Here is a 26,301-nt window from a genome sequence, read left to right as displayed (position 1 = left end):
CTTCAGGGGCCATAAACCATTGTATTACAAAATGTCCATGCCTTAGATCATCAAAAGAAGTCAGATGAAATAGTTTTGCAGGAAATCTTCCATGGCATAATTTTTGTGCATATCTGTACTTCTGTTACCTGCACAGCTACATTTATGCATGGGTATGTACATAAAGTGTGGACAAACATACAGTTTTATATTTTTATTCTGCCTCTGTTAATACTTTGGCAAGAACAAAATTAATAAGGTTTCCATTCTGGAAAGGCTTTCTAAAATGTTTGATGTGGGTCTGACAGTGAAACACAATGATACGTTGAGCTGTAGCAGATGGTCAGTTGAAAAATAGCTATCTTTATAATATGTGTGCCTATAGTACCTACAGAGTAACAATCTAATTGCAAAGAAAAGTGGTGTGGAGTTCTTTACATATACTTCTTTAGTGATACTTACAAGGGAAAAAAATGTCTTGGTACTAAAAATACAATAATACTCTTAAAAAACCCTCTCCATTTTATGTTCTAATAATAGTCTCATTTTAAAAGAAGAAGGGGAGCCAAGGGAAATTTCCTTCACATAAAGGAATAGCTGCTTTCATCTTTTTATTATTTTGGAAAAATGTAATATTTGCATGAACATTTTAAATATTCATTGATGTATGCCAAGATCTTTTCCTTTTTAATTTGGGCTTTACATCTTCAGAGGGAGCAACGGTATTTTAAATTTAAATTTTCAGTGAAATTTTGGAAGAAATATGACATCTTGACATACTGTTTTCTTCTTTTAAAAAAAAACCATAACCCCCAAACACAACATACACCCCCCTTTAGTTTTAGTCATTAGATGTACTCCAGGAAGCGATCTCCATTTTTGTTCTAAAAGAAGTCAGCATGTTGCTATTGCTTCTTGTCTTAAAGGTCTTGTCCAATTTACCATTCAGTTTTGTAACACCATCACAGCAGACTCTTTACCACTTAAATGATAAAAGTTTCAATAGGCACTTTAGTGGAATTACGAAAAAGCTACCACTCTTCCACCATGATGCCAGAAAGCTATCTTCTTTCTAAGTCAGGTCAGTAAACTGTACCTTGTAGGCCTGAGCTTGTCTCAGTGTAATTCCAGAGTAACAAAATAACAACAACGAAAAACTGTGTATATTACAGGATTTATCTTTCCTTCGCAGATCAAACCAAAACCAACAGTATGATAAATGTATTAGCTTGCTGGAAAGAGTTGCTGTCTTTTATAATCAAAGGGATCCTGTCCTATTATAAAGCTTAGGTTTATCTTTTAAATTTGTTGTTGGCTTACTTTTCTTTTTATTTCACTGTTGTAGTTGTACTTAAGTGACTTTGTCAGGGTTGTAACTTTCTTCTTCTCCAAACATGTCTGCCAAGATCTTAAAGCGAGGTCCCCAGTCACTCAGATAGTCATAATCCTGGTCTGCCTCTGTGGTAAGGGAGTCTATAGAGCTGAGAGACTCTGCAACAGATCCATTTCCTTCATAAGCATAGGTTGCCAAGGAGTCATAAGGGGGTGCAGTTGGATCTACATCATTTTCCTGCAGCCTTTGATTAATGAAATCTCTTATGTCTGTGTTATCTTCCACTGGTGGTCTCTGACGCGGAAAACGCAAGGTGTCTGGTTTTATATCCCTGCGTATTTTGTTATCTTCAATCACTTTGGGATTCCTCAGGGCACCTATGTCGAAAGCCTGGGTGTCCTCTTCTCCACCTCCTTCATCATCATAATGGATAACATTATCTCTGATATCTTCTTTAGAGGTCATCAGGGTGTCCTTTTTCTTCTGCCTCCGTAGTGCTACATACAGTACCACAATGACTGTAATGAGAGAAAACGGAAGTTAAGACATGCACAGAAATAATTTGGTACTGTGATGATATATCATTATATCTTCCTTTGAAAGCTGCAAGCAATAAAAGGGACTTTTTTCCTTAGAAGATATGCTCCTACTATTCTTTTAAAAATAGCAATGCTCTAGCCAATAAAATGTCATTTGCTGTTTGATGTATGAGTCAACTCCTTAGTGCTCGCTGTGCTGTTGAAGGAAGTAACAAATAGTTTTCCTACTGGCCTGCTTTGCGAACAAATAGAATTGGACAGGACTTCAGCCTTTTAGTTCAGAGAGACAGAGAGATGGTAATTTTTTTTTTAATGTCTTCCATAGCAAAGTAGAGAAAAATTTCCACATTGCAGAGAAAAAAAAAAACCCACAGTATTAAAGAGAAAAAAAAGAAAAAATTTGGAATCTTTGAAATGGAGAAAAAATAATCCTACTTCAGCTTTTTATATAGCACACTTCAGCTTCTTCAGGGATCTGCTTTGAAAAATCTCATGTGATACGGTTCTGGAGAGAAAAGGGGTCCAGAAGAGCTGGTTGATTTTCAAGTATCACCTCCTCCAAGGTCAACAGTCGTCCGTCCTGATGAACAGAAAATCAAACAAAAGCAGCAGGAGGCCTGCATGGATGAATAAGGAGCTCCTGACTAAACTCAGAGATAAAAAAAAGAGGCCTAGAAGAGGTGAAAACAGAGACAGGTGAGCCAGAGACAGGTGAGCCAGGAGGCATATACTGTGACTGTCTGAATATGCAGGGATGCAGTTAGGAAAGTCAAAGCTCGTCTGGCGTTGCATCTCATGAGGGACATGAATGGCAACAAGAAGGGCTTGTACAAGTACAACAGCAGCAAAAGAAAAAGTAGGGAAAATGTGGGCCCACTGCTGAATGGGACAGGGGACCTGTTGACAAAGGACACAGAAGAGGCCAGCCTACTCAATGGCTTCCTTGCCTCTGTCTTTATTGGTAAGGTTGTCCTTCAGGAATCCCAGATCCAGAGGGAAAGTCTGGAACAAGAAAGACTTATCCTTGGTGGAAGAGGGTCAGGTTAGGGAACACTCAAACAAACTGGACACACAGAAGGACATGGCACCTGATGGGATGCACACAAGTGGTGAGGGAGATGACTGATACCACTGTGAGGCCACTTTGGATAATTTTTGAAAGGTCATGGGGACTGGGAGAAGTTTCTGAGGACTGGAGCAAGTGTCTCTCCTATCTTCAAGAAAGGCGAGAACAAGCTAGGGAACTACAGGCCAGGCAGCTTCACCTTGATCCTAAGGAAAGTGATGGATCAAATAATTCTGGAAACCATTTTCAAACCTATCAAGAACAGGAAGGGGATCAGGAGTGGTCAGCATGGATTTATGAAGGTAAATTGTGCTTAACTCACCTGATAGCCTTCTACAGTGAGGAGACTGGTGGATGAAGGGAGAAAAGTACATTATTTTTATCCTAGCTTTAGCAAAGCTTTTGATGCTGTCTCCCACAACCTTCTCAGAAACACTGAGAAAGTGTGGACTAGACAAGTAGATGGTGAGGTGGATTACAAAGCTGGCCAAACTGCCAGGCTGTAAGGGTTGTGATCAACAGCCCAAAGACCAGATGGAGGCCAGTCACTGATGATATACCCCAGGGGTCAGTACTGGGACCAGTTTTGTTTAACATCTTCTTAAATGACCGAGATCATGGGATTGAGTGCACCCTCAGCAAGTTTGCAGGTGATATAAAACAGGGGTTATGTCACATTCAAAGGGACGTCACCAGGCTGGGGGAATGGGCCAAGAGGAACCCCATGGAGTTCAACAAAGGGAAATGCCAAGTCCTGCACGTGGAGAGGAATAACTGCACACTGCAGATGCTGTTGGCTGACTGGCTGGAAAGCAGCTTGATAGAGAAGGACTTGTCCTGGTGGACAAGTTCACCATGAGCCAGCAATATGCCCTTGTGGCAAAGGCGGCCAACAGCATTTGAGGCTGCATTAGGAAAAGTGTTGTCAGCAAATCTAGGGAGGTGATCATTCATCTCTGTTCAGCCCTGGTCAGACACACTTGGACTTCTGGGTCCCGTTCTGGGCTCCTCGGTACAAAACAGACATGGACTTCCTGGAATGAGTCCAGTGCAAAGCCACAAAGATGATTAAGGGATTGGAACATCTCCCATATGAGGAGAAGCTGAGAGAGCTGGGACTGTTCAGCCTGGTGAAGAGAAGTCTCAGGGGGATCTTATCAATGTGTATAAATACCTGATGGATGGAAGTAAAGAAGATGGAGCCAGGTTTTTCTCAGTGGTGCCCAGTGACAGGACGAGAGGCAATGGGCACAAATTGAAGTGCAGGAAATTCCATTAACATGTAAGAAGAAAACTTCTTTACTGTTAGAATGGTCAAGCATTGGATCATGTTGTCCAGAGAAGTTGTGGTGTATCCATGCTTGGACATATTAAAAACCCAACTGGATTTGTCCCTGAGCAACCTGCTCTAACGGACTCTGCTGTAAGCAGGGAGGTTGGACTAGGTGATCTCCAGAGGTGTCTTCCAACTGTGATTTTGTGATTCTATATCATATAAAATGTTACAAACTGATTTTATTCCAAATGCCAACTTAATGGCAATCAGCTTGTGGGGTTTTTTTCAATAGTTTGTGTTTGGAGACATATTTCATTGAATGTAAAATCAGCTTGTAGTAAACTGGTCTTTTTGTTATTCTTAATTCCCTAACTGCCTTTTGTAGAAATGACAGTATTCTAAGTGCTGTTGTTGAAGTAATACAATAATGAATACAGGAGGTGCAATGATTATAAATTCATGGTCAGGTTTGTGTGGCCTAAAATAACTCCTGATTCTGGTAATACATTGACTGTCTTTTATGTAGAAATGAGTTCAACAAGAATGACTTCAACTAAAATTTTAATGACTCTGTGTCAGGCCAGGTTCACAGCAAGAAATGGAAATCCAAAAGCAGTTTTTAAATTGATCAATGGAGTAGTAAGGAGAAAGTCTGGATATAAGATAAATGCCATTCTTTTAGGTTACACACAGCACTGGAGATCTCATTATTTATACATTAGTTTTTCTGGGTAATATTGCCAGGCTGATTAGAATGAAGGGAGTTATTAAAGGACCAAAACCTCTTTTCCAAACATAATCTCAGTAATTCAGTCTGGCATTCTGTGCAAAGCGGGAATTAAAATATCTTCATTAGTTTTGTATATGCCAAGACCATCAATCAGCAGCAGATCTGGTAAGGAGCTCTTTGACATAATTATTTTTGATTGAATATGCTGGGGGGTTTTTAATTAAAATTGGATTTATTTCAACAAACCATTAGGGAAACATAAACACAGTTCTGTTGAAGGCCTGCATGATCACCTAGCAAATCTGGGGGACATTCAGACTTCAGGTATTCCCACTTCCCCAGATACTCTGCTATTGTAGATGATCTCAGTTACAACAGCACCAAGCTCTCTGCTGCGTAGTTCGCACTGTCCAGACTACTGGACAAAAGTGGCAAATTGAAAGGCTTTGCTCCAGCTATGTCTTTAGGGCTTCTAGGCACTTCGCTCTGTAACAGAGAGGTTAGATATCCTGGGAGTCCTGCCTTAAGACAGTGCTCTAATTGACTTATCTCTTCATGTGAAAATAAGTTAAAACTTTTTTCATAATGGAATTTCTTTGATGCTGAGGCTCACCCTTGGCTGCTTTTACCCAGAAAAACCCTGAAAGTAAAAAAGTAGTCCCAAGGAATTGTGGTAAAGGAGACAGCATTCGTCTTGCTTCCAAAAAAATGACTTAAGGTTGTTTTGGTTTGGTTTGGTTTTTTAAATTCTTCAGAATGGGTGTATGTGTTATTAATTCCTATTCCATGGGAAGTATGACTGTTTGCCATTCTCATTCTGATTTGAAATAACATTTTTCTCATAACATGAAACTTTTTCACAGGACAGATATTCTGACTTTTACCCACTGCTACTCAGAAGCTATTTATGTAACCCTGAGCTTGTAGTAATTTACTTGAGTGGTAAATTACTATATTATCCAAATGCAAAGAGGTATCCGTATGTCACATTCTGTGCCTGCAGCTATTTTTGCCTATGCATGAGACCTACATAAGTGTGACATCTAGGAAACCCACTAATATTAAGAGTCATAGGCTAGCATCTGTAAGAATCAGTCTGCTTTCTGCAGCCCAGATTGTGCCTGTGTAAGCTACAAAGTTGGTTTTATTTCATTATCAGTTCATTAAGCCTATATTACAAGTAGGATGCACATGAGTATTGACTGCTTTGGGCATGCTGTAAATAAGGGAATATTTAAATGAAACGTAGATCGAATGACAATGCCACCTTATAGAATCCATGCCTGCCTGAAATTAAAAAGTTCCTGTAAAGTTTTACATGGATCTAGCCAGTCACAGTCTACATTACAATTATTTTCTCCTCTCTCATTTCTTTTGCTCAAGTTGGCATGAAGGATTAAATAAAGGCCCTTACTAAGTCCTTACTGCTGTTACCGTCAGTAGGACTTGTCTACCTTAGTAATAATCTAAAACCAATAATTCTTTAAGAAAAGTATTTGAACAAAATTGTTTCAGATAAAATAGCACGGTTTGGATTCCACTGAAAGCTGGTTCTCTTCATGCAATAAGAATTATGTAGGTGTGAGCAGATTCATGGTCATTGTCAGTGCTTTGGGATACTTTTCTAGAAACCTAGAAGCGTAAAAGTTCTCGTAAACTGCCACACACTTTCAATGGCTTTTGTTAAACAATAGATGAAGCTAATAACATTTCATGAGAACTAACCTAGGAGTATAACAATACACAACAAGATTGCAATCAGCGCTCCTGTGCTGAGGCCTACTGGTAAGAAGATTGCTTCCACATTGCAGGACAGGATGGTACCATCAGAATCACATCTGCAAACACGGATAGTCATTGTGTTTGTGCTGCTCTGGACAGGGTAGCTGCTATCTTCTATTACTACTGGAAGAAAGTACAGCTCTTGCTGCCTTCTGCTGTAACCATTTCTCCTGGTTTCAATCCCAGCAGTGTTGTCTGTAAAACATGACACAGTCATTACAGGATTTTTATTTTGTACTTCAGTTCACCATTGGAGTTTGTATCACCTTTAGTAATAGGCAGCTATTCCATTTTTGAAACTCAGTGAATGACATGATTTATGTGGTTGCCTTGTTTTATCATTACAGAAAATATTGTATTCTGACTGGTACAGCTATTTTTTGCAGAGCACTAAATAATATTCCATTTCTTGTAAACTTCTTAGCTTGACAGCTAAAATTTCAAAGATGACATAAATAATAATTTTAAAAAGCATTACATGTACTAGATTAGGAAGGCTTTTCAGTTTTTCTTTTCTCCTTATCTCCTTATATTCCAAGTCTGTGGTCCAAAGGACTTTGATTGCATATGGATTTAGAATCAAGCCTCTATTAATTAATTAATATCCCTTTAAAACTGGAACTAATATACCTAGACAAAAGGCAAAACCCCTGCGGCTTTCCTGCCCCATTAAAAGTAAGTACAGAAATGAACTGAGTACTTTACAATCAGTACATTTTCCATCAGTCAGTCATGAATATGTTCAGAACTCCTAGAAGTTATGTTTGGTCATTTCTTCCCAGTAGATATTCAGTTATTGCTGCTTTTCTTCAATCAGAGTAACAAGGAAACGATGTGCAGATTAAAAGAATCACATTGTAAGCAAAACCAAAATGAAATTAGCAGGGAATTAATTAGCTGACAGATCTGAATGAAGGTAGCCTGCCACAGTCACCCTTTTGCCATCTCACCCATATGCTTTACTTATCTTTAGAAGAGGCCGCTTGCTGTCCATGTTATGACTTTCATCCCTTCTTTGAGTTTTGTCACTAAGTAGGATTAAGAGCTCTGAATTCAACACTCAAATACTTGTGTGCAGTTCTGTTTATGGACAGTAAGAAGCAATACTAAATATCCAAAATCAGGTATGTTATGATCAGACATCACTGAGAAAGCACTTGACTGATGAAATGTTTATTTCAGAAGCCCCCTTTTTATCAAACTCAAACATGGCACACGGACATGTCAAGTTCAGTGATATTTAGTTTTGAAAAAGAAAAATGTCTCAAAATTGTTTGAATCAAACCACTTTCCATATTCAACTTGTTCTTTCTATGATTGATCATCTGCACTGTATAAAGAGTTTTAGATCTAATTTGAAATCATTCAGCTTGATCTAATTTCTATTCTTATTTCTATTTCTATTAATAATTATTTCTATTCTTTTATTTTTCTTCTAATTGCAATGTTAAAGATCACTTTAATACATGTTACAATGCAACCAAATGACTTTCCATTCTCCTTTGAGAAGAATCAGATTGAGCTCTTAAGTCTTTGACTTTGAACAATTTTTGTTGGTCTTTGACCCCTTTCAACTGTTCAAGGTCCTTTTGAAAATATGAACAGAGACATTTGTTTGAACTCTATGCAGAGCAGCCTGGAGCTGCAGTCTGAAGCTGAGACAGCTTCTGGTTCTTCAGTCTGTTGTCAGTAAATTCAGGATGTGTGTGACAGTCTGGAGAAAAAGAAACTTCTCTCTTATATGGGCAACTGAGTGTGCTCAACAGGGAAACAGCCCTCTAGGGAGCAGAGTGGGAAGAGGAAGGTGGGCTGTTCATCTGGAAGCACTCCAGCTATGCCAGGGTCCCTCACTTCTATTCACAGCTGGTGGATTGGTCTCAGCACTGCTGAAGGCATAGTCTAGAAAAATAACATCTTCCTGTGTTTATATTTATAGACACTCCAAATGGCAACGTTGAGCTTCTGCCTTGCTTCTGTCCTCATGGAGTTATATTCTGAGGAAGTATGGAACCTGGAAAAGTTTATTCTCTTGAGTGTGCTACAAATATATTACACTTGCTGTAATATCACACCACCCATGATTTTTAGCTGTACAGAATAGCACTGGTTATTGGGCTTCCTGATGTGTTTAAAAATGTTAAATGACATTTAACATAGTGCCGGGTCCCGCACTTGGGTCATAACAACCCCATGCAACGCTACAGGCTTGGGGAAGAGTGGCTGGAAAGCTGCCTGGCCGGAAAGAACCTGGGGGTGTTGGTTGACAGCTGGCTGAATATGAGCCAGCAGTGTGCCCAGGTGGCCAAGAAGGCCAACAGCATCCTGGCTTGTATCAGGAATAGTGTGGCCAGCAGGAGCAAGGAGGTGATTGTCCCCCTGTACTCAGCACTGGTGAGGCCGCACCTGGAATACTGTCCCCAGTTTTGGGCCCCTCAGTACAAGGAGGATATTGAGGTGCTGGAGCGTGTTCAGAGAAGGGCAACAAAGCTGGTGAAGGGTCTGGAGCACAGGTCTTATGAGGAGCGGCTGAGGGAACTGGGGTTGTTTAGCCTGGAGAAGAGGAGGCTGAGGGGAGACCTTATCGCTCTCTACAACTCCCTGAAAGGAGGTTGTAGTGAGGTGGGTGTTGGTCTCTTCTGCCAAGTAACAAGTGATAGGATGAGAGGAAATGGGCTCAAGCTGCGCCAGGGGAGGTTTAGATTGGAAATTAGGAAAAATTTCTTTACAGAAAGGGTGGTCAAGCATTGGAACAGGCTGCCCAGAGAGGTGGTGGAGTCCCCATCCCTGGAAGAGTTAAAAAAATGGGTAGACATGGCACTCTGGGACATGGTTTAGTGTAGTCTACCCTTAATTGGTTTAGTGTGGACTTGGTAATGCTAGGTTAATGGTTGGACCGGATGATCTTAAAGGTCTTTTCCAACCTAAACAATTCTATGACTCTATGAGGAAATTGCTCAAATATTATTAGGTAATTAAATTTCCCTGTTTAAACCAGTAATGTTGACACCAAGACTTTGGATCTCAGTAGTCAGTTAACAAACCTTCTCTACTGTATAAAACCAAATGCAATATTCCCATAAAAAAATGAAATTAGAAACCACTAAGACACACCAAGCTTATATGCTAAGGACACTTCACAAAAGCTGTAAATGAGAAAGGTCATTGAGTTTAATTACTGTATAGCCTTTTTAAGTGTAAAGATTCTTTTGCAGAATTAAATGTTAAAATGACCTGAGAAGAACTGGAAGACTTGTATTTAAAACAATAGTTTGAAATTATTTGAAAAACTTAAGTCTTGGTGAAATTAAAGGATATTTTAGTAAATGGACAGAAAGAAATTAAAGCTCTTACTTTAAAGAAATCTTGATCAAAAGAGCAAAGGTATTTAGAAATACACAATATTTGTGTTATAAGACTATGTAATTACAAAGATACTACCCATATGGTCCTTCAAATGTGTTGAAAAGTGAAAAGATTAAAGTAATTCATGTAAAATATGAGGAAGCTCTAAAGAGGTATATTTTCATTCTTGTGTTAAGATTTAGAGAAGAATTTTTTTTTCTTTTTAATTATATTCTTTAACAAAGTTCATCATTCTGAGTTTTCCAAGGAAATACTACCAACAGCTAAGTACAGAACAGAAAATAACAGAAACTACAGTGCAGCATTAAGGGGAAGGGAACTTAAGCATTATCCAAAATTTTGAGTCCAGTGGGACACAGATGTAAAGCTTTTAAATCTTTTTTGGCATAATTGTAGTTAGATATTGAAATACCACAACATATTTAAATACTAGTAGCTGTTAAAACCAAACTGTTTAGACTAAGCACTTCTGGACAAGAGTAATGACCTAATCTTCCAAAAATAGAAGTAAGGGGACTTGAATCCATTGTAAGGTTGTCCTTCATGTTCATTGAGTTGTCTGTCTCAAGAAAACTATTTGAATGGCCTCTGATAAAATGCTGATCTACATATTTTTTTTTCATAAGTTACTATTATTCACATCTTCAATACTATGAATTATTATGTTTTCATTATATACTGTATATACAAATCATTAAGTGAAATTCTTTGCTCATCTGTAAAATGTTTTTAGCTATCTATGACATACTAAGATAAAAGTCACTGGTAAGTTTGGGAATAAACCATTTTTGTCTTGTTATCTTCACAGAGGAGCTATATAAAAAGAGAAAATAAGCACACTTTATTTTTCTGCAGTTTCAAATTTATTTCTTCCTGAACATTCTTAATGATAAAGGTCTTCATGATTAATAGTTGTGCTTATTTTGTTGGCTTTAATTTTGTATCACCTAACATTGACAGAAGTGTATGGCTTCAAAAATAATGTGAGTCATATACTTAAATGGTTTTAAAAAAGGCTATATAAATGGCCTCTGCAATTTTTTTTCATTCTGTGTATTACCCATTTCTAGCCCTTTTTAGGGCTTGGGTTACTTAATTCTCAAGAATGGAACCTTTACACCGTACTCAGTATCCTCTCAAATTTAAATGAAAAATAATAATTAATATAATTAATAATTTTTTAAAAAAATTAAGCAGCATATACTTTTTCTTAAAAGTAATACGTATAACCTACATAGTTAAATAGGCAAAGGAATGTTACTGAACTTTATTGGATGTCTTTAGGTGTTCTTTCTTTGCAGAGTAATGTAACCCCTTTTTTAAGAAAGGCTTATCATATCGCAGTTCTTTAAAGATCACCTAATAGCTGATAAAGGCATTGTTAAAATGTTTTTTCCTTATTTGATTAAAGTAATTAGTGGTGAAAATTTACTACAGCTTATTATGATGTTTTAGCTGTGTCTGTTCACAAGACTACATGCTTGAAGAGGTTTTACTGTAGAAAAAAAGATCAATTTTTTCATCTTGGTTTGTTCTTTGCCATTTATCAAAAGCATTCAAGTGAAAAAGAAAAAGAAGGTGATCAGTTATGATAAAAATCAGGAGAAAAATCAGACATGTTAATTATATAAATCTACAGATTATTAAGAGTGTTGTGGGATGTTGTACTACAGCAGAACTGTCCATATTTAGAACTAATTCTTCTTCAGGACTATGCATCCTCCAGAAAGCACAATAGCTGGGTACTTTGAAAACAGTTAACAAAGTAATACTATTTAAACAAGGCAGTAATAGTGCCTTGTTTAAAGGTATACCTGCATTGCCATATGAGATACTGAATGATAAAAGTAAGAAAATAAAACAGGTAGCAGTGTTTTTGCAGGCCTGTAGGGAAATCTCAGCCTTTGATGTTCTGACAATTCCTGTCCCCTAAAAATGAGAAGAGGTGCAAGACCTGAATTTATATTAATATATGTCCTAGATAGTTAAACAATCAGAAATGTCAAATAAAAAAGTTAGTCTGTAGACATGACTGTAATGCAAAGTAATCATATTTGTCATTATTATCACGGCCTGCTGCTCTGCAAGAGAGAGATGGGTAAGCAACTTACTTCTGTAGTCATGGACTGTGAAATTTGGTTTGTTGGAAGCCTCAGCTGACAGTCTGAAGGAAAACCTTTGCCCAGCTGGTGACAAATCTTTGTCTGCTGCAGTGACAGTCTGTATCACCTGAAACCAGATTAAGATTAATTCTGAAGTCAGTTCATTCTTCTAAAAGAAGCAGTTTTGTAGAAGTGCACAGTGAACATCAAATGAAACAATGAAAGTGAAATCCTGTTGGATTACTCTCATTCCCCTAATATATTGGACAGTGGAGGCAAGAAGTCTGAACACTATAGCCTCCAGAGGACTCATGATGTCTCAGAAGGTCTTGCTTTGACATATCTGAAGGAAATCAGAAAGATTTACCCTATATTCATAGCAGAAGTATTTAGTATTTGGGGTTTGTGTCAAAATACTAGCAATTGTTTTCAAGTGAGTGATGACTTAAAGACAGTTCACTTTATCTGCTTGTATTACTATCACCATTATGATTGGTACATGTTGTAGTACTTCACAAAGCTGCACCCCAATTTTACAGCTTGAAATGAAGTAGAGAGGTCTGCACCTTGAAAGGTCTGCACCATCAAGGCACAAAGGAACTTCTGGGTCCCGGAGTCCTATCTACTAGATTTCAGGTAAGCACAGAGCAGTTAAAATGTTTCATAGTAGGATTGCCACTGATCTTTTAAAAAGGAAGGCATTTTTTTTATGTAACAAAGGTCTAAACATTTATAAGTTTTGACAGCTCAGTGCTTATCTCAGCCTTCCCTGTGAAATATTCCCCTTTCTGCTGCTGCTGTTAGTGCCAGGATAAGGTACTAAGTAAAGGTATCTGATAAACTAGAAGTTAAATTATGTTGTATGGTAGTTAGTTGAAACACATTAAAAAAAAGAGATAGGAATATCATATGAAGTTCTGGACAAATCTGTAATAAAGGCAAGACTGATTACATATTACATACATATAAAGAGAAGTCACTGATTTCACAGCAGGCTGAGTATGTTCCTTCCATGGCTGGCAGTAACTCTCAAAGTTGAACAGCTGAAGTTACAAGTCTTGTCTTGGAAAGAGTATTAGCTGTTAATATGTATGATGGTCGGCCTTGGTGCTTTGCAGCACTGTGTTTCATTGCACAACTTTTGTGCAGAAGGAGCACGTGCCAACAGCTTCTGGGGCCAGATCTATTAATACTGGCATTACTCACAGTATAAGGTGATATTCTGAATCTGAAATAGGTTTTGCATGCTATGTATATATTTGAAACTGCTTATAAAAACAAGCTTTCAGGAGGATTGTCTTTGGGGTTGTGGGTTCTTTTTCTCAGAATAGGACACAGAAATGTGTGTAATCTGTCCTACTCCATTTATTCACTGCAGTTTTACCCTTACATTTAAGTGTCTTTAAGGAAAGGACTCCTTCTCCTGTCATAACTATTAAATGCACAGTAAAGGGTGGCTGAGGCCCGTATAATCAGGCATAATAAAAATAAATAGACCATAAATAGACCATAAAGGTCAACAAACAGAATTTCAAAAGGTGGGTATTTCCAACACAGACATTTTATTTGTAAAAGAATTCTGATCATGTTGTAATCTCAAACCCCAAAATTTCTATTGCTATAAATAATAAGGAAAATAAAAACAAAATAGCAAGCATTACAAATTTGAAATACCTGTCCTGGTTTGGCATTTTCACATACAGATGTCTCATATGGAACTGAAATTTCAGGAGGAAACTCGTTGACATCCAGGACATTTATTATAACGTTGACTTTGCTGGTTAATAGTGGGTTACCTATAAATGATTTTTAGGAGAAAAGCATTAAGGAACACTGTTTATGTTTGTTGTCATCACCAGTGCCCGTGAGCTGTCATAAACTGTTTTGATCCCAGTACTGTGACTTCTAAAAGCCCTTGACTTCTGTTTATTTCTGATTTGTAATAAGAAGAAATCAGAAGCAAACCTCTTATCATTTTGTACCAGAGTTTGATCCATTACTCTTCATGGAGTAAGGAATCATCAACATGATTATGTTTATCAGAGCACAAATTAAAAAAATTGAAGTTGCACCTGTAATTAAAGATGCAAAATTTTCTCAGATCACTTTCCATGGAGCCTGTGGAAAACGCTTCCAATGGTTAAAACTGAATTCTGTTTTCCACAATGGAATGCAGAAAATCAATATTTATTACTTAGCCACTGTCTACATCTTCAAGATAAGGTGGTAAGTGGAGCTTACCTATTCAGAAGTTGGAGAAAAGTAAGAGAGAAAGATAAAAAGAAAAATCTTGCTGAAAGCCAGACAGAGTCAGTGGTAAATTTAGCACTGAAACATGTAAAGCTTAGCATTCAACTTGTGGTTAAACCATTAGGCTATGTTGTAATAGTTATTTCTTTAACTGCATAAGTATTTGCAAGCAGCAAATACTTCTGTGCAAAAGAAATGCTAAAAACCAGTATACATTATGCTTCTTTCTATTGTCCTAACAATGCAAATAATCTTCATCAGTCACTAGATGCATTTTATAAACAAGTTTACCTGCAAATGCAATCTCTGACGGAAAGGAGACACAAATTCAATACAGAGCAGACAATATTCTATTTTACTTTATGCTGAGACCCCTTACAAGATAGCAGATACATAAAAAACAGTTTAGCTGGTGAGTCAAAAGGATAATTATTTTATCCTTTTCCATTTAAGAAGAGTGGCAGCCACTATACAGACATAGTTAGCTATTCAAGAAATCTATGTTATGAATCAGGGTGGTGTAGGAGTGACAGCATGGGGTCATGGTTAAATACAATAACAGTTTTCTTGAATCTTCAGACATAAATGGACCCTTCAAATTATTTTCATGAGCTGCTTACTTCATAATTTGTATAAACCTTTGCATTTCTGATTTTTATAACTAACACAGCAAGGGCCAAAGTCTCTTCATGGTAGCACTGTAGAAATTTTACATTATTTCTTTCTTGTTGTTAGGAACTACTAAAAGAAGTGTTTTCAAGAAGCCTCTGTCAAAGCCAAAAGTTATTCTCCAATGATCTCCTAGTTAAGTAGGACCAGCTGCAAGCAGAAGTGTGATTCACCTGTTTACAAGTAGTGGATAAACTGACCATCCTACAAACTCAGCTTGGAATCTAATAAAAAAAAAACCCACAAAAACCCACTACCCAAATATTTGTAGCTCCTTCCTATGAAGATATGTAATTAATAGTGACCATATCTAATAATATTCCTTTTAATCCTCATTCATTTCCAATTCAGCATCATCCCTACTTGCAGAATGTCTCTGTGGAGAAAGGCATTGTGCAGTATGAATGAAGACAGAGTTTGGTCTAGCAGCTGCAAATTAAGCAGTGGTTCTTTAGATGCCTGAAGAACCCGAAGAAATCTAGATCACTTGCTCATAGTTGAATTGGTTCCTTTGTATAATAGGAAATAAAAAAGTACTAAGTTATTTTAGCCCATAGAGGGCAGGACCCTGACTCTGAGTATATACAGAGATCAGAAAAGCCTTGAGTAGGTCAAGTTCATGCAGTTACTGGCAGAAACAACCTAACTTAAAACTTCACTTCTAGCAGTACCCATTGCAAAGAACACACAGAGCAACTCACATGGAGTAACTCAGGTTTTCCTTTAGGCTTTGTGTGTTTATTTTAAGGTGCTGAACAACACTGAACAACAGTTCAGGATACGTTCTTCAAGCACGCTAGAGGTTAATGCATTGCCATGAAAGTACAGGCATAGATGTTAGTTTGTTTCCTCTTAGAAATATGTTAACAATGCCTTTCCAGTAAAAGAATGAATGTATTCAAAATTTATGCATCATGTACATGGGAGATATTAGCTGATTTTGATCATTTCTATTAAACATATCAGTTTCTATAAGAAGTATTTTTAGGCTATATTTTTTTGAAGTATCTTACATAAATAATTTTTTCAGCTTTTTGGAACAGTGTCCATATTATGAGACTGTGTATTTTTAAGTTGAACAAAGGGATGTGACATTTTTCCCCTCCCTCAAAATCACGATAAGATAGCATTGCTTTGGAAATATACACACATATGAGTATACTTTTTATATTTATTTCTCACTGATGGTCTGTGGTTTATTTTCTATGATTCTTTGAAAGATATATTAGAGGCCAAAATCTTTTCTTGATAAGTATTTTAGCAAGGTAGAATTTTACCTTGCATAAATGGTCAGCAAAACTCAAACATGAAAGTAAACAGAATTACTACAGCATAAGATGAACCTACTTCTGGGTTTCACTTTATTTATGTGATTAATTTTCTTTCTGGTTTGTGCTGGTATCAGTTTAACTACTCATGTATATAAAGAAACTACTCATGTATATAGAGGAAGACTGCAAGAAGATTGTGTATAGCTTTGAATTCATATATAATTGCAAAGACCTGTAATACTTGATGTGAACGAGGATGAAGAATTGCATTTCAGATACCACTTTGCAGACTTGACCTCCATTTTCTCTGTTTTTTTGTTTGCCATTTGTCTCAAAATCAAATCTTTTTGAGCCCTGTGAGCACAGCAGTGACCTGCATGCTGGTATCAGTGAATGAGTCACTGAAAACATCTGCTCATGCCTTTTAAACCCAGATAACACAGCTGACAAGTTGGTTAAATCATTAGCCTATGAATTAAGAAACTGAGTTCAGGTTTCAATTCGGCCTGTAAGATACAGGCAAACTAATTAGCTTCTTCCTTCCTCAGCTTTCCTGTCCGTAACACAGTGACAACCCTGCTTTCTTCTTTTGCTTGAGTACCATCATCTGTTAATATCTCTATTGTTCAAGGATATCACAGTAGTAGAAAATATGTAAAATATTTTGACTAATGAACTTGTGAAAATCCAAGTTATCTGAGAAAATAGATACTGACAATTGAGGAGAAATGGTGATTCCTTAATCCCAGTTGTGGTACGCAGGAGAAGATAAACCCAATCTTGAGATGTAAGCTGAGGTTTCTTTAGCATTCACAAAATTTGGGCCTAGAGTTAGAGGAGTTGGGAAGATGGTTTGGACAGGAAGGATTATGGTTACTTTACATTTATTTTCAACCTTAACCTTGAGGACAGGAAAACAGAAATAAGATTTTATACATCTTATCTATGTCCTCTTTTGTAAGATGCAAAAACCATTTCCATACCAGGTAATTAAGCAGCACACTGGGGAACTGTTTGAGCACTGGACTGTGATTTTTTATACCATTATGTTCTGACAGCAGCCCTTGGCACAGTTTTGGCCTGGGAAAACTAGTGGTCTTGCAGACAATTCACATGCATGTGCTTGGGAGTTAGTATGGGCAAAGGACCACTCTCAAAGAATCGATTTACATGTGGACACCCTGTTTGGAAGGTGAGAGTGTTTAATGGCATAGAAATAGGCTACTCAGTGCCAGCTGGCCTTTGTGCTTGAAACAAATGCAAGCCATGTTTAATTTATTAGTTTGGACAGAGTTTGTGGGATCAGAAATGTTCAGAAACAGCAACCATGAAGGCTACTAGGGTGTTGATTTACTCTAAGAAAAAAGCTGCAGTGAAATATAGCCAGGGAGCGAAAAGAAGTACAGAGACATTGGGAAGTGAAATGGGGGAAAAATGTGTCTGAAACATCGCCTCCCTGTTCATGCACTTTGTTCTATATAAAGGCTGATTTTTTATTTCTACGGATGTGTAAGGGACCTTCTGCATTCAGCTGCCTTCAGGTCTGTGTCATCATCTGCCTGTCAGAAGAACAATCATCCACCTCCCACTTAAAAAGATCTTTACTTTGGGACAGGCTTCTTTAACAAGGCTGAGAATAAAGTTATGGTGTCTTGTGTTAAACATGACAGTAGGCTATCCATCACTCCACACTGGGTACGCCTCTGAGATGTTCTCAAGAATCAGTTGTGCTGCTATTTGGAGACAGATTCCCAGACACTGTTTAGATCAGATGTTTGGAATTTTTTCAGGGTTAGAAATAAAGATTGCAGTATAATGATACATGGTCAGAGCTGGTCATTGCATAACTCGGGTAGAATAACTTCGCTTATCCCAGTTCCCTATGTGGAACCAGCAGCTACTGTCCGTATGCAAGATATACTGTGTTATTGCTGGGTAACCAGGGCTTCCCTGGCTGTGAGCGCACAAGTTGACATAAGCAAGCCTAGGACAAGCAGATTTCACAATTAACTGTTTGCTAAGGGTCCAAGTTCTACCTCCCTTTAAGCTGCCAATGTGCACGATGTCTGGTGTAGGCAGGGATGAAGGGGCAGGACCTGGAGTTTAGGGAAGAATAATCTCAGTGTGCGTATGTATATATATGTATATGAATATATATACATATACATGTCAAATAACTGCAGAATGAGGCCACTGGACATGAAACCATTTACAAATTACCAAACAACCAGGCTTTTGAATATGGCTTCTTTTTTTTCTCTGCAATGGGTGATGTCAGCAAAGGTTACTTTAATAAACACAAGGCAATTCTCTTCTGCCTTATTTTTGAAATGTATTCCTTTAAATTTAGAACTTCTGGTGCTTTAGTGCTAATAGTAGTCAGATTTATCAGCTTGTAAGAAAAGTCTAAATGGTACATTCATATCTACATTTACATTTATCAATTGTCTGCTGCTACGTTTAGCTATCTAAACTGCATGCCATTTGTGCCACTGTTTGAAAGGTAATGTGATTGCTCAAAAGTCATAATACTACTTCAAGTCTTTAACGGCTGTGAGAAAAAAAGTAACAAAAACATCATCTGTGATTCATACAGGGTTTCATTTGAAGCTACAGAAGAACAAAAGGGAACAATCACTTAGAAGGCCCCAGGGCTAAGGCACAAACAGGGTGTCCATGCAAGCCTGCTCGTGACCTTGGCATCATTTTCCACATACAGGGGAAAGATGGCAAAGCCATTTTAAACTATTTTTCTCTCTGACTTGATGGGGATAAAGCTGGTGGTCTTTGTTTGTAATTGGCCTGTTCAAGAAAAGATAATTTTCAGAATGACCATTTTTTTGTTGTTCTCTCACAGTGAGAAGGCAAAATACATATTTTAGCAATAAAGTTGTTTGAGTAACAGAACTTAATATGCCTATTACTAGTTTGGAGTCTGTTTATTTTAAAGAGATAAGGTCATGGAGAACTGGAAATACTTAGGTAACAATAGTGTCCATTTCTGAGGCAAGTTTATGCAACTGATTGCAATACCAGGCCACTTTCTTTAGGTAATCATGTATATGTCAAGGCACTGTTCAGTGCACTTTTTCACTAATAAGACATGGCAGTTTCAGTGTTTCTACATCAGCACTGAATGAGTGGCAATTTTTTTAATAGCAGAAATTCTTCAAATATAGTAATTTTTTCCCCCTCTTTTTCTTCAGATATTTTCTTCTCTCTAACCTTTTTTGGTTGTGTGCAGTGTGTCATCCCTCAAACTCTAGCCTTTCTTTCTGTGCTAGCCCTTAGTCAGACAACTGCATATAAAGTTTTGACAGTTAGTATACCTCAAATCCTTCAAAATATTACCAGTTACTGGTGTAGTACTGGTATGGCAATTGTTTTTAATGCTATGGATAATGGTCGATGTATAAATATTTTAAGGTATGCTGAAATGAATCACAAATACGTCTTAGGTGTAGATTCTTAACTAGGCAATTGTTAAAACTGGGAATTTCATAATATAGCCTACCTCATACAGCTCTACATAAACATGATATTACTGTATATGTGACAGGAAGGTGCACAGACAAGTAGACTTGGAGGTTTTAGCTAGCTTTAATTACTCTTGGGAATAATAAACAGATTCACCCCAAGTTTACTAAAACAGCTGCCTTACTGCAGAAAAAAATTACAAATCTCAAATATTCTTTGTCCACCAATAAATCTAAATAGTTAAGCTTTACTGAAACATAGACCATTATGAGACCTCCCCTTTGCATCTACCTGACTTTCAGTTTCTCTGAAAACAAATTACAGTACTGCTAGACTTTCTGTCAATATACACATGCACATGTATCTCCAGATACTCAATCACTTGTGATAGTTTCCTCTGTTAGTGTATTCCTTTTCCAAGCTACGGATGAAATTCAAGTTTTCATTTGACTGGTGTCCTCCTTACATTTTCAGGCTCCAGGGAATGAGCCTATGATTCTTTTTGAGATAACTACAACTGAAAAATTATTTTTTTATTTTAAATAATGTATACCTTCTCTGCTTCCAAAATCTCCCTCTTCCTGTTAGTAGCATGTAGTATTTTTTGAAGACTCGGTCCAAGCAATACATTGAGGAAAACATGTCCTTTGCTTTAGAAACTTGTATTTCTGGACACATAAACAATACAGAATGCGTAGAAAATACAGGAGGGGTCCTCTTCTACACGCTATTGATGTCAACAGAAAGACTTCTGTGGCCTTTACACAACTGCTGAGTGACCAAAAGACCTGTATTCAAAGGGTGGTATGCACCTATGAGAGTTTCAGTTTGAAAGGATCATGAAGGAGTAATGCTACACAGGAGGATGGCAATGAAGAAAGCTGCAGCTACAAAATACAGCAGAAGAAGGGAGTTCTTACAAAAAGAAAAGATATGTAGGAGAAGACACAAAGACAAGAAACAAACAAACAAAAAAAACCCGCAAATCATATAGGAAAAGAAAACAAGTGGTTAGGCATATAGTCTTGGGCAGAGAGAAAACACAAGAGCAGAGATGCAGCACACAGATTGATTCATTTTAGTGCCTTAAATCTTGACTCAATTTAGTGTGCTTTTTGTCTGAGAATTGAATGAGTTGTTAAATTTTTTTACTTTCAAAAAGCAGATTGACAGACCTGTTATTTGACTAACCTAATATCATATGGAGTGAATTATAAAATCAGAAATAAGAATTGGAAGGTCTCCATACAGCTCCTCATGCTCTTCGTGCTGACAGAATGTTTTTTAGCTTCTGAGGGAACTGTGCCTACCTGAGGGGTACTAGAAAAACCTTACTAGACAGGGCTGTTTGGACATCACACAGCCTCACAGTGAGTCTGGCAAAATGATATTTATTGGGCCTTCTTAAATCTCTTGGCAATACATGCACTCTTTGCAGCCTATTTATGCCTGAGCACTACATTCTGAAAAAAATACCACATTAGCATATTAATTCAGTTTGTGTCATACTTACTAACTTTACTTGCAATTATAGAGAAATTGTACTGTGCTGTGCTTTCTCTGTCCAGTAATTCATTAGTAGCAATGGTTCCTTCAGTAGCATCTATTGTAAAGTAGCTGTCCACATCACTCTTCCAATCGATGAAATATCTGTATGTGAAAATATTAAACAAAGTAGATTCAAATGTGCAAAAATTACTCATTTATCATAACAGCAGTCTAGCTAGCTCAAGTTTTGTTATTTTTCTCTTCCCAGCTATTACCATCCTTGCAGGAAGAAGGCAATAAAGAATGATTTGTTTATTTATTTTTTGCAGAGTTGGAATGCTCAAGGGAAAATGGGATATAATAAAAGATTTAGTACTTCTGGTGTTCAGATTATGTGAAATCTTTGAGCTCCCAAGAAGTTGATGCCCAGCACTGTGACCCTGATCACTTATACCAGTCACTTTGAAAAGCACTAGATAGGCTTGGAGGGAAAAAGAGAAAAGATATGTGAAATAGTGCTTAAGGTATGAATATCAATGAAGAGTGGATCAGCTCTGGTGTCTTTACATCTATTTGTAGCTGCAGTAGACTGGAAGTAGCCTCACTGGACTTGCAAAGAGGTGTCCTAGTGGATGTATACAGGCTGTTGGCACAGTCGACGCAAAGATCACTCACCGAAGGGGTGTTGGAAGAGTCACAGTATAGGAGATGGAGAAGCACATGTTTATTCCCCCACATATATAGGAGCAAGAAAAGGCTCTTTGCCTTTGGGAAGAATAGGCAACTTTCACTTTCACTGGAGCTGTGAGGAATGGGGCAATACCATTGTTTTTTTATTCTCCTGAGCCTTTGTAAAAAAGTATGAACATAGAACAGATTCAAAACTCAAAATATGTACTTATTTGCTATTTTTCCCTAGCAAGGACTTAATAGAAAGCAGCAATGTGCTTGTAAACATAGCTGCTTAAAAGCAATCTGATAATTATTCTAAACCCATTTCCCTTAACTGTTAATTAATTTGAAAGTCTATTTTCACATTTGATGCTACTGTTTATAGTCATAACAGAATAATAATTTTTCTGGTGCAGTGCTGCGAGCTACTAATTTCCTTTCATTGCTACTCTCTTCATACCTTGATGATGTTTCTCAAGAACTAGGCAGGATAAAATTGAGAAAGCCATTGGTGAGCAGCAGGCAATAAGAACAAAATGGCACTCAACCACAAGTACCTTTAGGAGATCATAAAGTCCAGAGCACCGTGCCTATGCCACCTCATTGAATGTAAACCAGTGAGAATAAGAATAAAACCTAGTATTTCCTTCTCTGATTAGTATGATTTATGGAAAGAATATATAGGGAATGTAATGATAAACACTATGTTTATTGCTGTAGAAGGAAGCAATGATAGAAAGCAGTATATGGCATATCCCTGAAGAGAATATCTCAGACTGGGACCCAAGAATGCCAATAGCTCAGGAAGACCTGAATAGTAAAATAATCACGAGTAAGGTACCATGCTCCTTTGGAGACATTTTGTTTAATCAAAATCACAAGAAAATCCTATCTGTAGATGAAATAAGTTATTTCATCAATTGACAGGCATCATTACCAGTTCACCGCTTTATTTGAAAAGCCTCAGAAATGATTTGCTAAAGGCAGCATGTATCCTTTTACACAGCTGAGCAGGCACATTTTCTTCAATATGATGATATTGTCTACACACATTTGTAATTTCAATCTCATTGTTCAAAATTTGGTTGACATAAAAATTATGAAAAATATATAAGCCATGTATTAGAAATATCATTACACTGCGATACTCTTTCAGGAACAGTAAAATTACTTTTTCAGGCTTTGCATGTTTAATAGATTATAATTTCTTCTAAAATTACATATGCAGCTACACACAAATAAATGGGATCAAAGCATGAGAAAGTAACTTTGCTTATCTTTTCCCTTAGGAAAATGATCATTGTCTAAGTACCTTACATACCCTATGAGCCAGTGAAGAAAGTACAGGGCCTAATTCAAAGCACAGTGTAGGTGATAGCCTCCTTCACCAGGACGCTTTGAAACTACAGAAAACATACTCAGCTTGAACATCATTGTCTTTGAAGATGAGTTCAAGCATGAATATTTGTAGGATCAGAATCTGGTAGTCTATCTGCAACTGTTCATGCAGGTGATTAACTTCATGCACAAGCCCAGTATGCCTACTCCTAAACATAAGCATAAGCAAGATCAAAGTCCACAGTAGGCACGGCAAGACTAGCACTACTCCTGCTGAAACTAGTGGCAGAATTTCTCTTGGCTTCAGTGGAAGTAGGATCTATGGGAATTGGACAGTTTGATAAAAACAGAACTGTAACAGTTCTTCCAAATTCATTGTCTTTGCCTGTGTTAGCACTGTGGAAACTATTATGCCAGCATTGTTAGTTTGTTCTGGGGTTTTGGGGGTGGTGGTGGTGGTTGTTTCGTTTTTTACTTTGGCATTATCTTTAAAGACATCCATTCCTTCTCTCCTTATGTGCTGCACATATGGTAAAATTAGGGGTGGAAGAGCCAGTCGTTTCAGCTCCTCTCATCCTAGGAAGCTATATATTCAATTAGACTACAGATGGAAGAGGAGTAGGAGGAAGTATTGGAGATGTATTACCTGAAATATATCTATTTACAGGAAAAAATGCAAACAAGCAGCCGTTCTTCCTCCTTTCATTGGGTGTGCATGTGCAGCACCCATGAAAACATGTCTGGCAGAAGAACCTCTTACAGACAGCTCTTCTGAACATAGTACTGCTCCCAGATACTTCAGTAAGTCTGTAAGGTTTAGTAAAAGAGTGAGTGGGACCACATCTGACTGCTTCTCAAATGGCAATTTTTGGAGCATCCCAAAAGGAGTTCAGTTTTGGCAGAGGCCCTAAAAGAAATGTAGGTTCCTTTTACAGCCCAAAAGCACTCTTTCGTAGTCTAAGCTCAATGTGACGTTCTTTGTAAGCAGCACAGCAAGAGTTAGTCTCTTTCTAAGGCCGACAGTATTGCCTGAGCTCTGTCTTTTACTTAGAAAAAATGCTTTCAAGAAGGGAAGAAGCAGGAAAAGGGTCTCCAACCAGAAAAATCAGTAACTTTCCAGAGATAAACCCAGGTATCTGGGACATAAAGCCTGACATTTGTTGTTAGATTGTGACACAAAGAGGAACACTATTGAAATAGTGGTATTAGGACAGCTGTCTACATCTTCTAGTCATGGTCTAGCAGTTTGAAGCAACTGAAGTTGGTTTGTTTGACTGCTCAGAGTCCCTGCAAGACAGATCATGGATAACTGCACTAATCCCAAGAGGCAGCTCTCTCCTTGAAAAGTTAGGGAGAAATGGCACAGCCTTGCTTGTTGACATAGGACACAGCGGTATTATTTTTATGAAGCACCTGAACAGGCCTGCCTGGCAGCTCTGAGTACCAGGACATTGATATATTGTTCGTATTCTCTGATGGTGAAGAAACTTTGAAGTATATGTCTCCCTGAATATATTTCCCAGCAGAGGATTGTATTCCAGATTGTATTCTTGAAGCGGGGGCAGGATAAGTTTGGAAGGATATGCCTTTGCTAACATTGTTTGGGGGTTCCCAGGAATAGCTATATTTGTACATCAAGTAGTATAGAACAGACAGAATGGAAATATTTGGTCTATAAAATCATAGTCAAATCTGAAGGCCTCTCATCCAGAGTGTTCACAAAGACACACACTGCTCTCTTAGGGGCTCCAAGAATGATTTGCATTCATCTTGGCTAAACGATGAGGCTGTCTGTAGCTCATGGGGTCTCGCGAGCACTCCCCTGAAAGAGGGCTCATCTGTTGAAGAGCAGACAATGGGGATGACTGTGTCGACTCTAGCTGCAGCACAGAAGATAGCAGAGTGCTTGATGGAGCGCTGTTGAATACGTGACTGACAGCAGATCACCCTTGTGAGGATAACAGGAACTCTGAGCTGTCAAGCAGACAACTGTAGTTGCCTCAGCCTGTTGTACCATGAATAAAAGAACTGGACAGCTCTCCTACTGCTGCTATGGAAACATGCATGACAACAACAGAAGGGATGGGAGGTGGCAGGAGGCTAAGGAGGCTGTGAAGCTCAGGACTTGCGGTTTTTGGTCATAAAAATGTGGAGGGGAAAACTTCCCCTGCCTAGCAGGGATACCCTTGGGAACAGTGGGGTCCATCCTCACCAAAAGTTTGTAAACCTTGCCAAAGTCTTTCTCTGTTGTTCTCTCTTGACAGTGACAGCAGTGGTGACACAATGCAACAGAGGAATCATATAAAAAGTTACAGCATGCAACAACTTACAACATATTACTATCTTTTTTTTTGGGGGGGGGGGGTGTTTTAGTTGATGCTTAAACACGATACAGAGTATGATTTGTGTGCCCATGAATTGGCCCTTAGTGGGGATTTCACCAGCTGTTCCCAAATTTGCAGAGGAAAGCATATTGCGGCTTGGACTAAGCTCAAAAATGGGAGCTTAGGAGAAAGTTACAAGGTCCTTTACAAGGTAATAGCCATTTTTTTTCTGTTTTCCAAAATTCGGCTGGGTATTGTAGTCTTACTAGTATTACCTTGATAATGAATAACCTACACTGTTACAGTTTCATACTCAGATCTCCCTTGCATTCCATATACACAGACATTCATATAAAATATTTTGTTGATAGTTCTTACAGCTACCACTGGTGCTCAGTATCATTTTCTCTTCTCAGCTCTCTTTTGACAGGGTTTTATTGCCTCCAAAGGACAGTCACAAAGGTCTGGCCTAAGTATTTTCTTCTAGACTTTTCAAGAACTTAAGAACACTTTCTTACAAGGTGGGTGTGGTTGCTGGGATTGTTCTAGTGATGGAAGCACTCTCAGGTCTTCTTTTGAAGAGGATATAAATGTAGAGAAAGCAAAACTAACAGAATCAAGAGGTACCAGAAAATTTTACCA

General features: G+C 37.8%; 1 protein-coding gene across 2 annotated transcripts in view; it reads right to left on the bottom strand.

Moving 5' to 3' along the window:
* Positions 1 to 1,330: 1,330 nt before the first annotated feature.
* The window catches only part of CDH12 (cadherin 12), a 169,430-nt gene continuing 144,459 nt past the window's right edge, over positions 1,331 to 26,301 (bottom strand). For both annotated transcript variants that reach the window (XM_075706280.1, XM_075706281.1), the window contains 5 exons: positions 21,351 to 21,487; positions 13,845 to 13,966; positions 12,180 to 12,297; positions 6,649 to 6,900; positions 1,331 to 1,830 (listed from right to left, as the gene is read on the bottom strand). In XM_075706280.1, the coding sequence (XP_075562395.1) occupies positions 1,331 to 1,830; positions 6,649 to 6,900; positions 12,180 to 12,297; positions 13,845 to 13,966; positions 21,351 to 21,487 (1,129 nt within the window). The remainder of the gene's footprint in view (positions 1,831 to 6,648; positions 6,901 to 12,179; positions 12,298 to 13,844; positions 13,967 to 21,350; positions 21,488 to 26,301) is intronic.

This window comes from Pelecanus crispus, chromosome 2 (genome assembly GCF_030463565.1).
Source record: "Pelecanus crispus isolate bPelCri1 chromosome 2, bPelCri1.pri, whole genome shotgun sequence".
Lineage (NCBI taxonomy): Eukaryota > Metazoa > Chordata > Aves > Pelecaniformes > Pelecanidae > Pelecanus > Pelecanus crispus.
The sequence above is the reverse complement of the archived record's forward strand: the minus strand, read 5'-3'. Positions and strand labels throughout refer to the sequence as shown.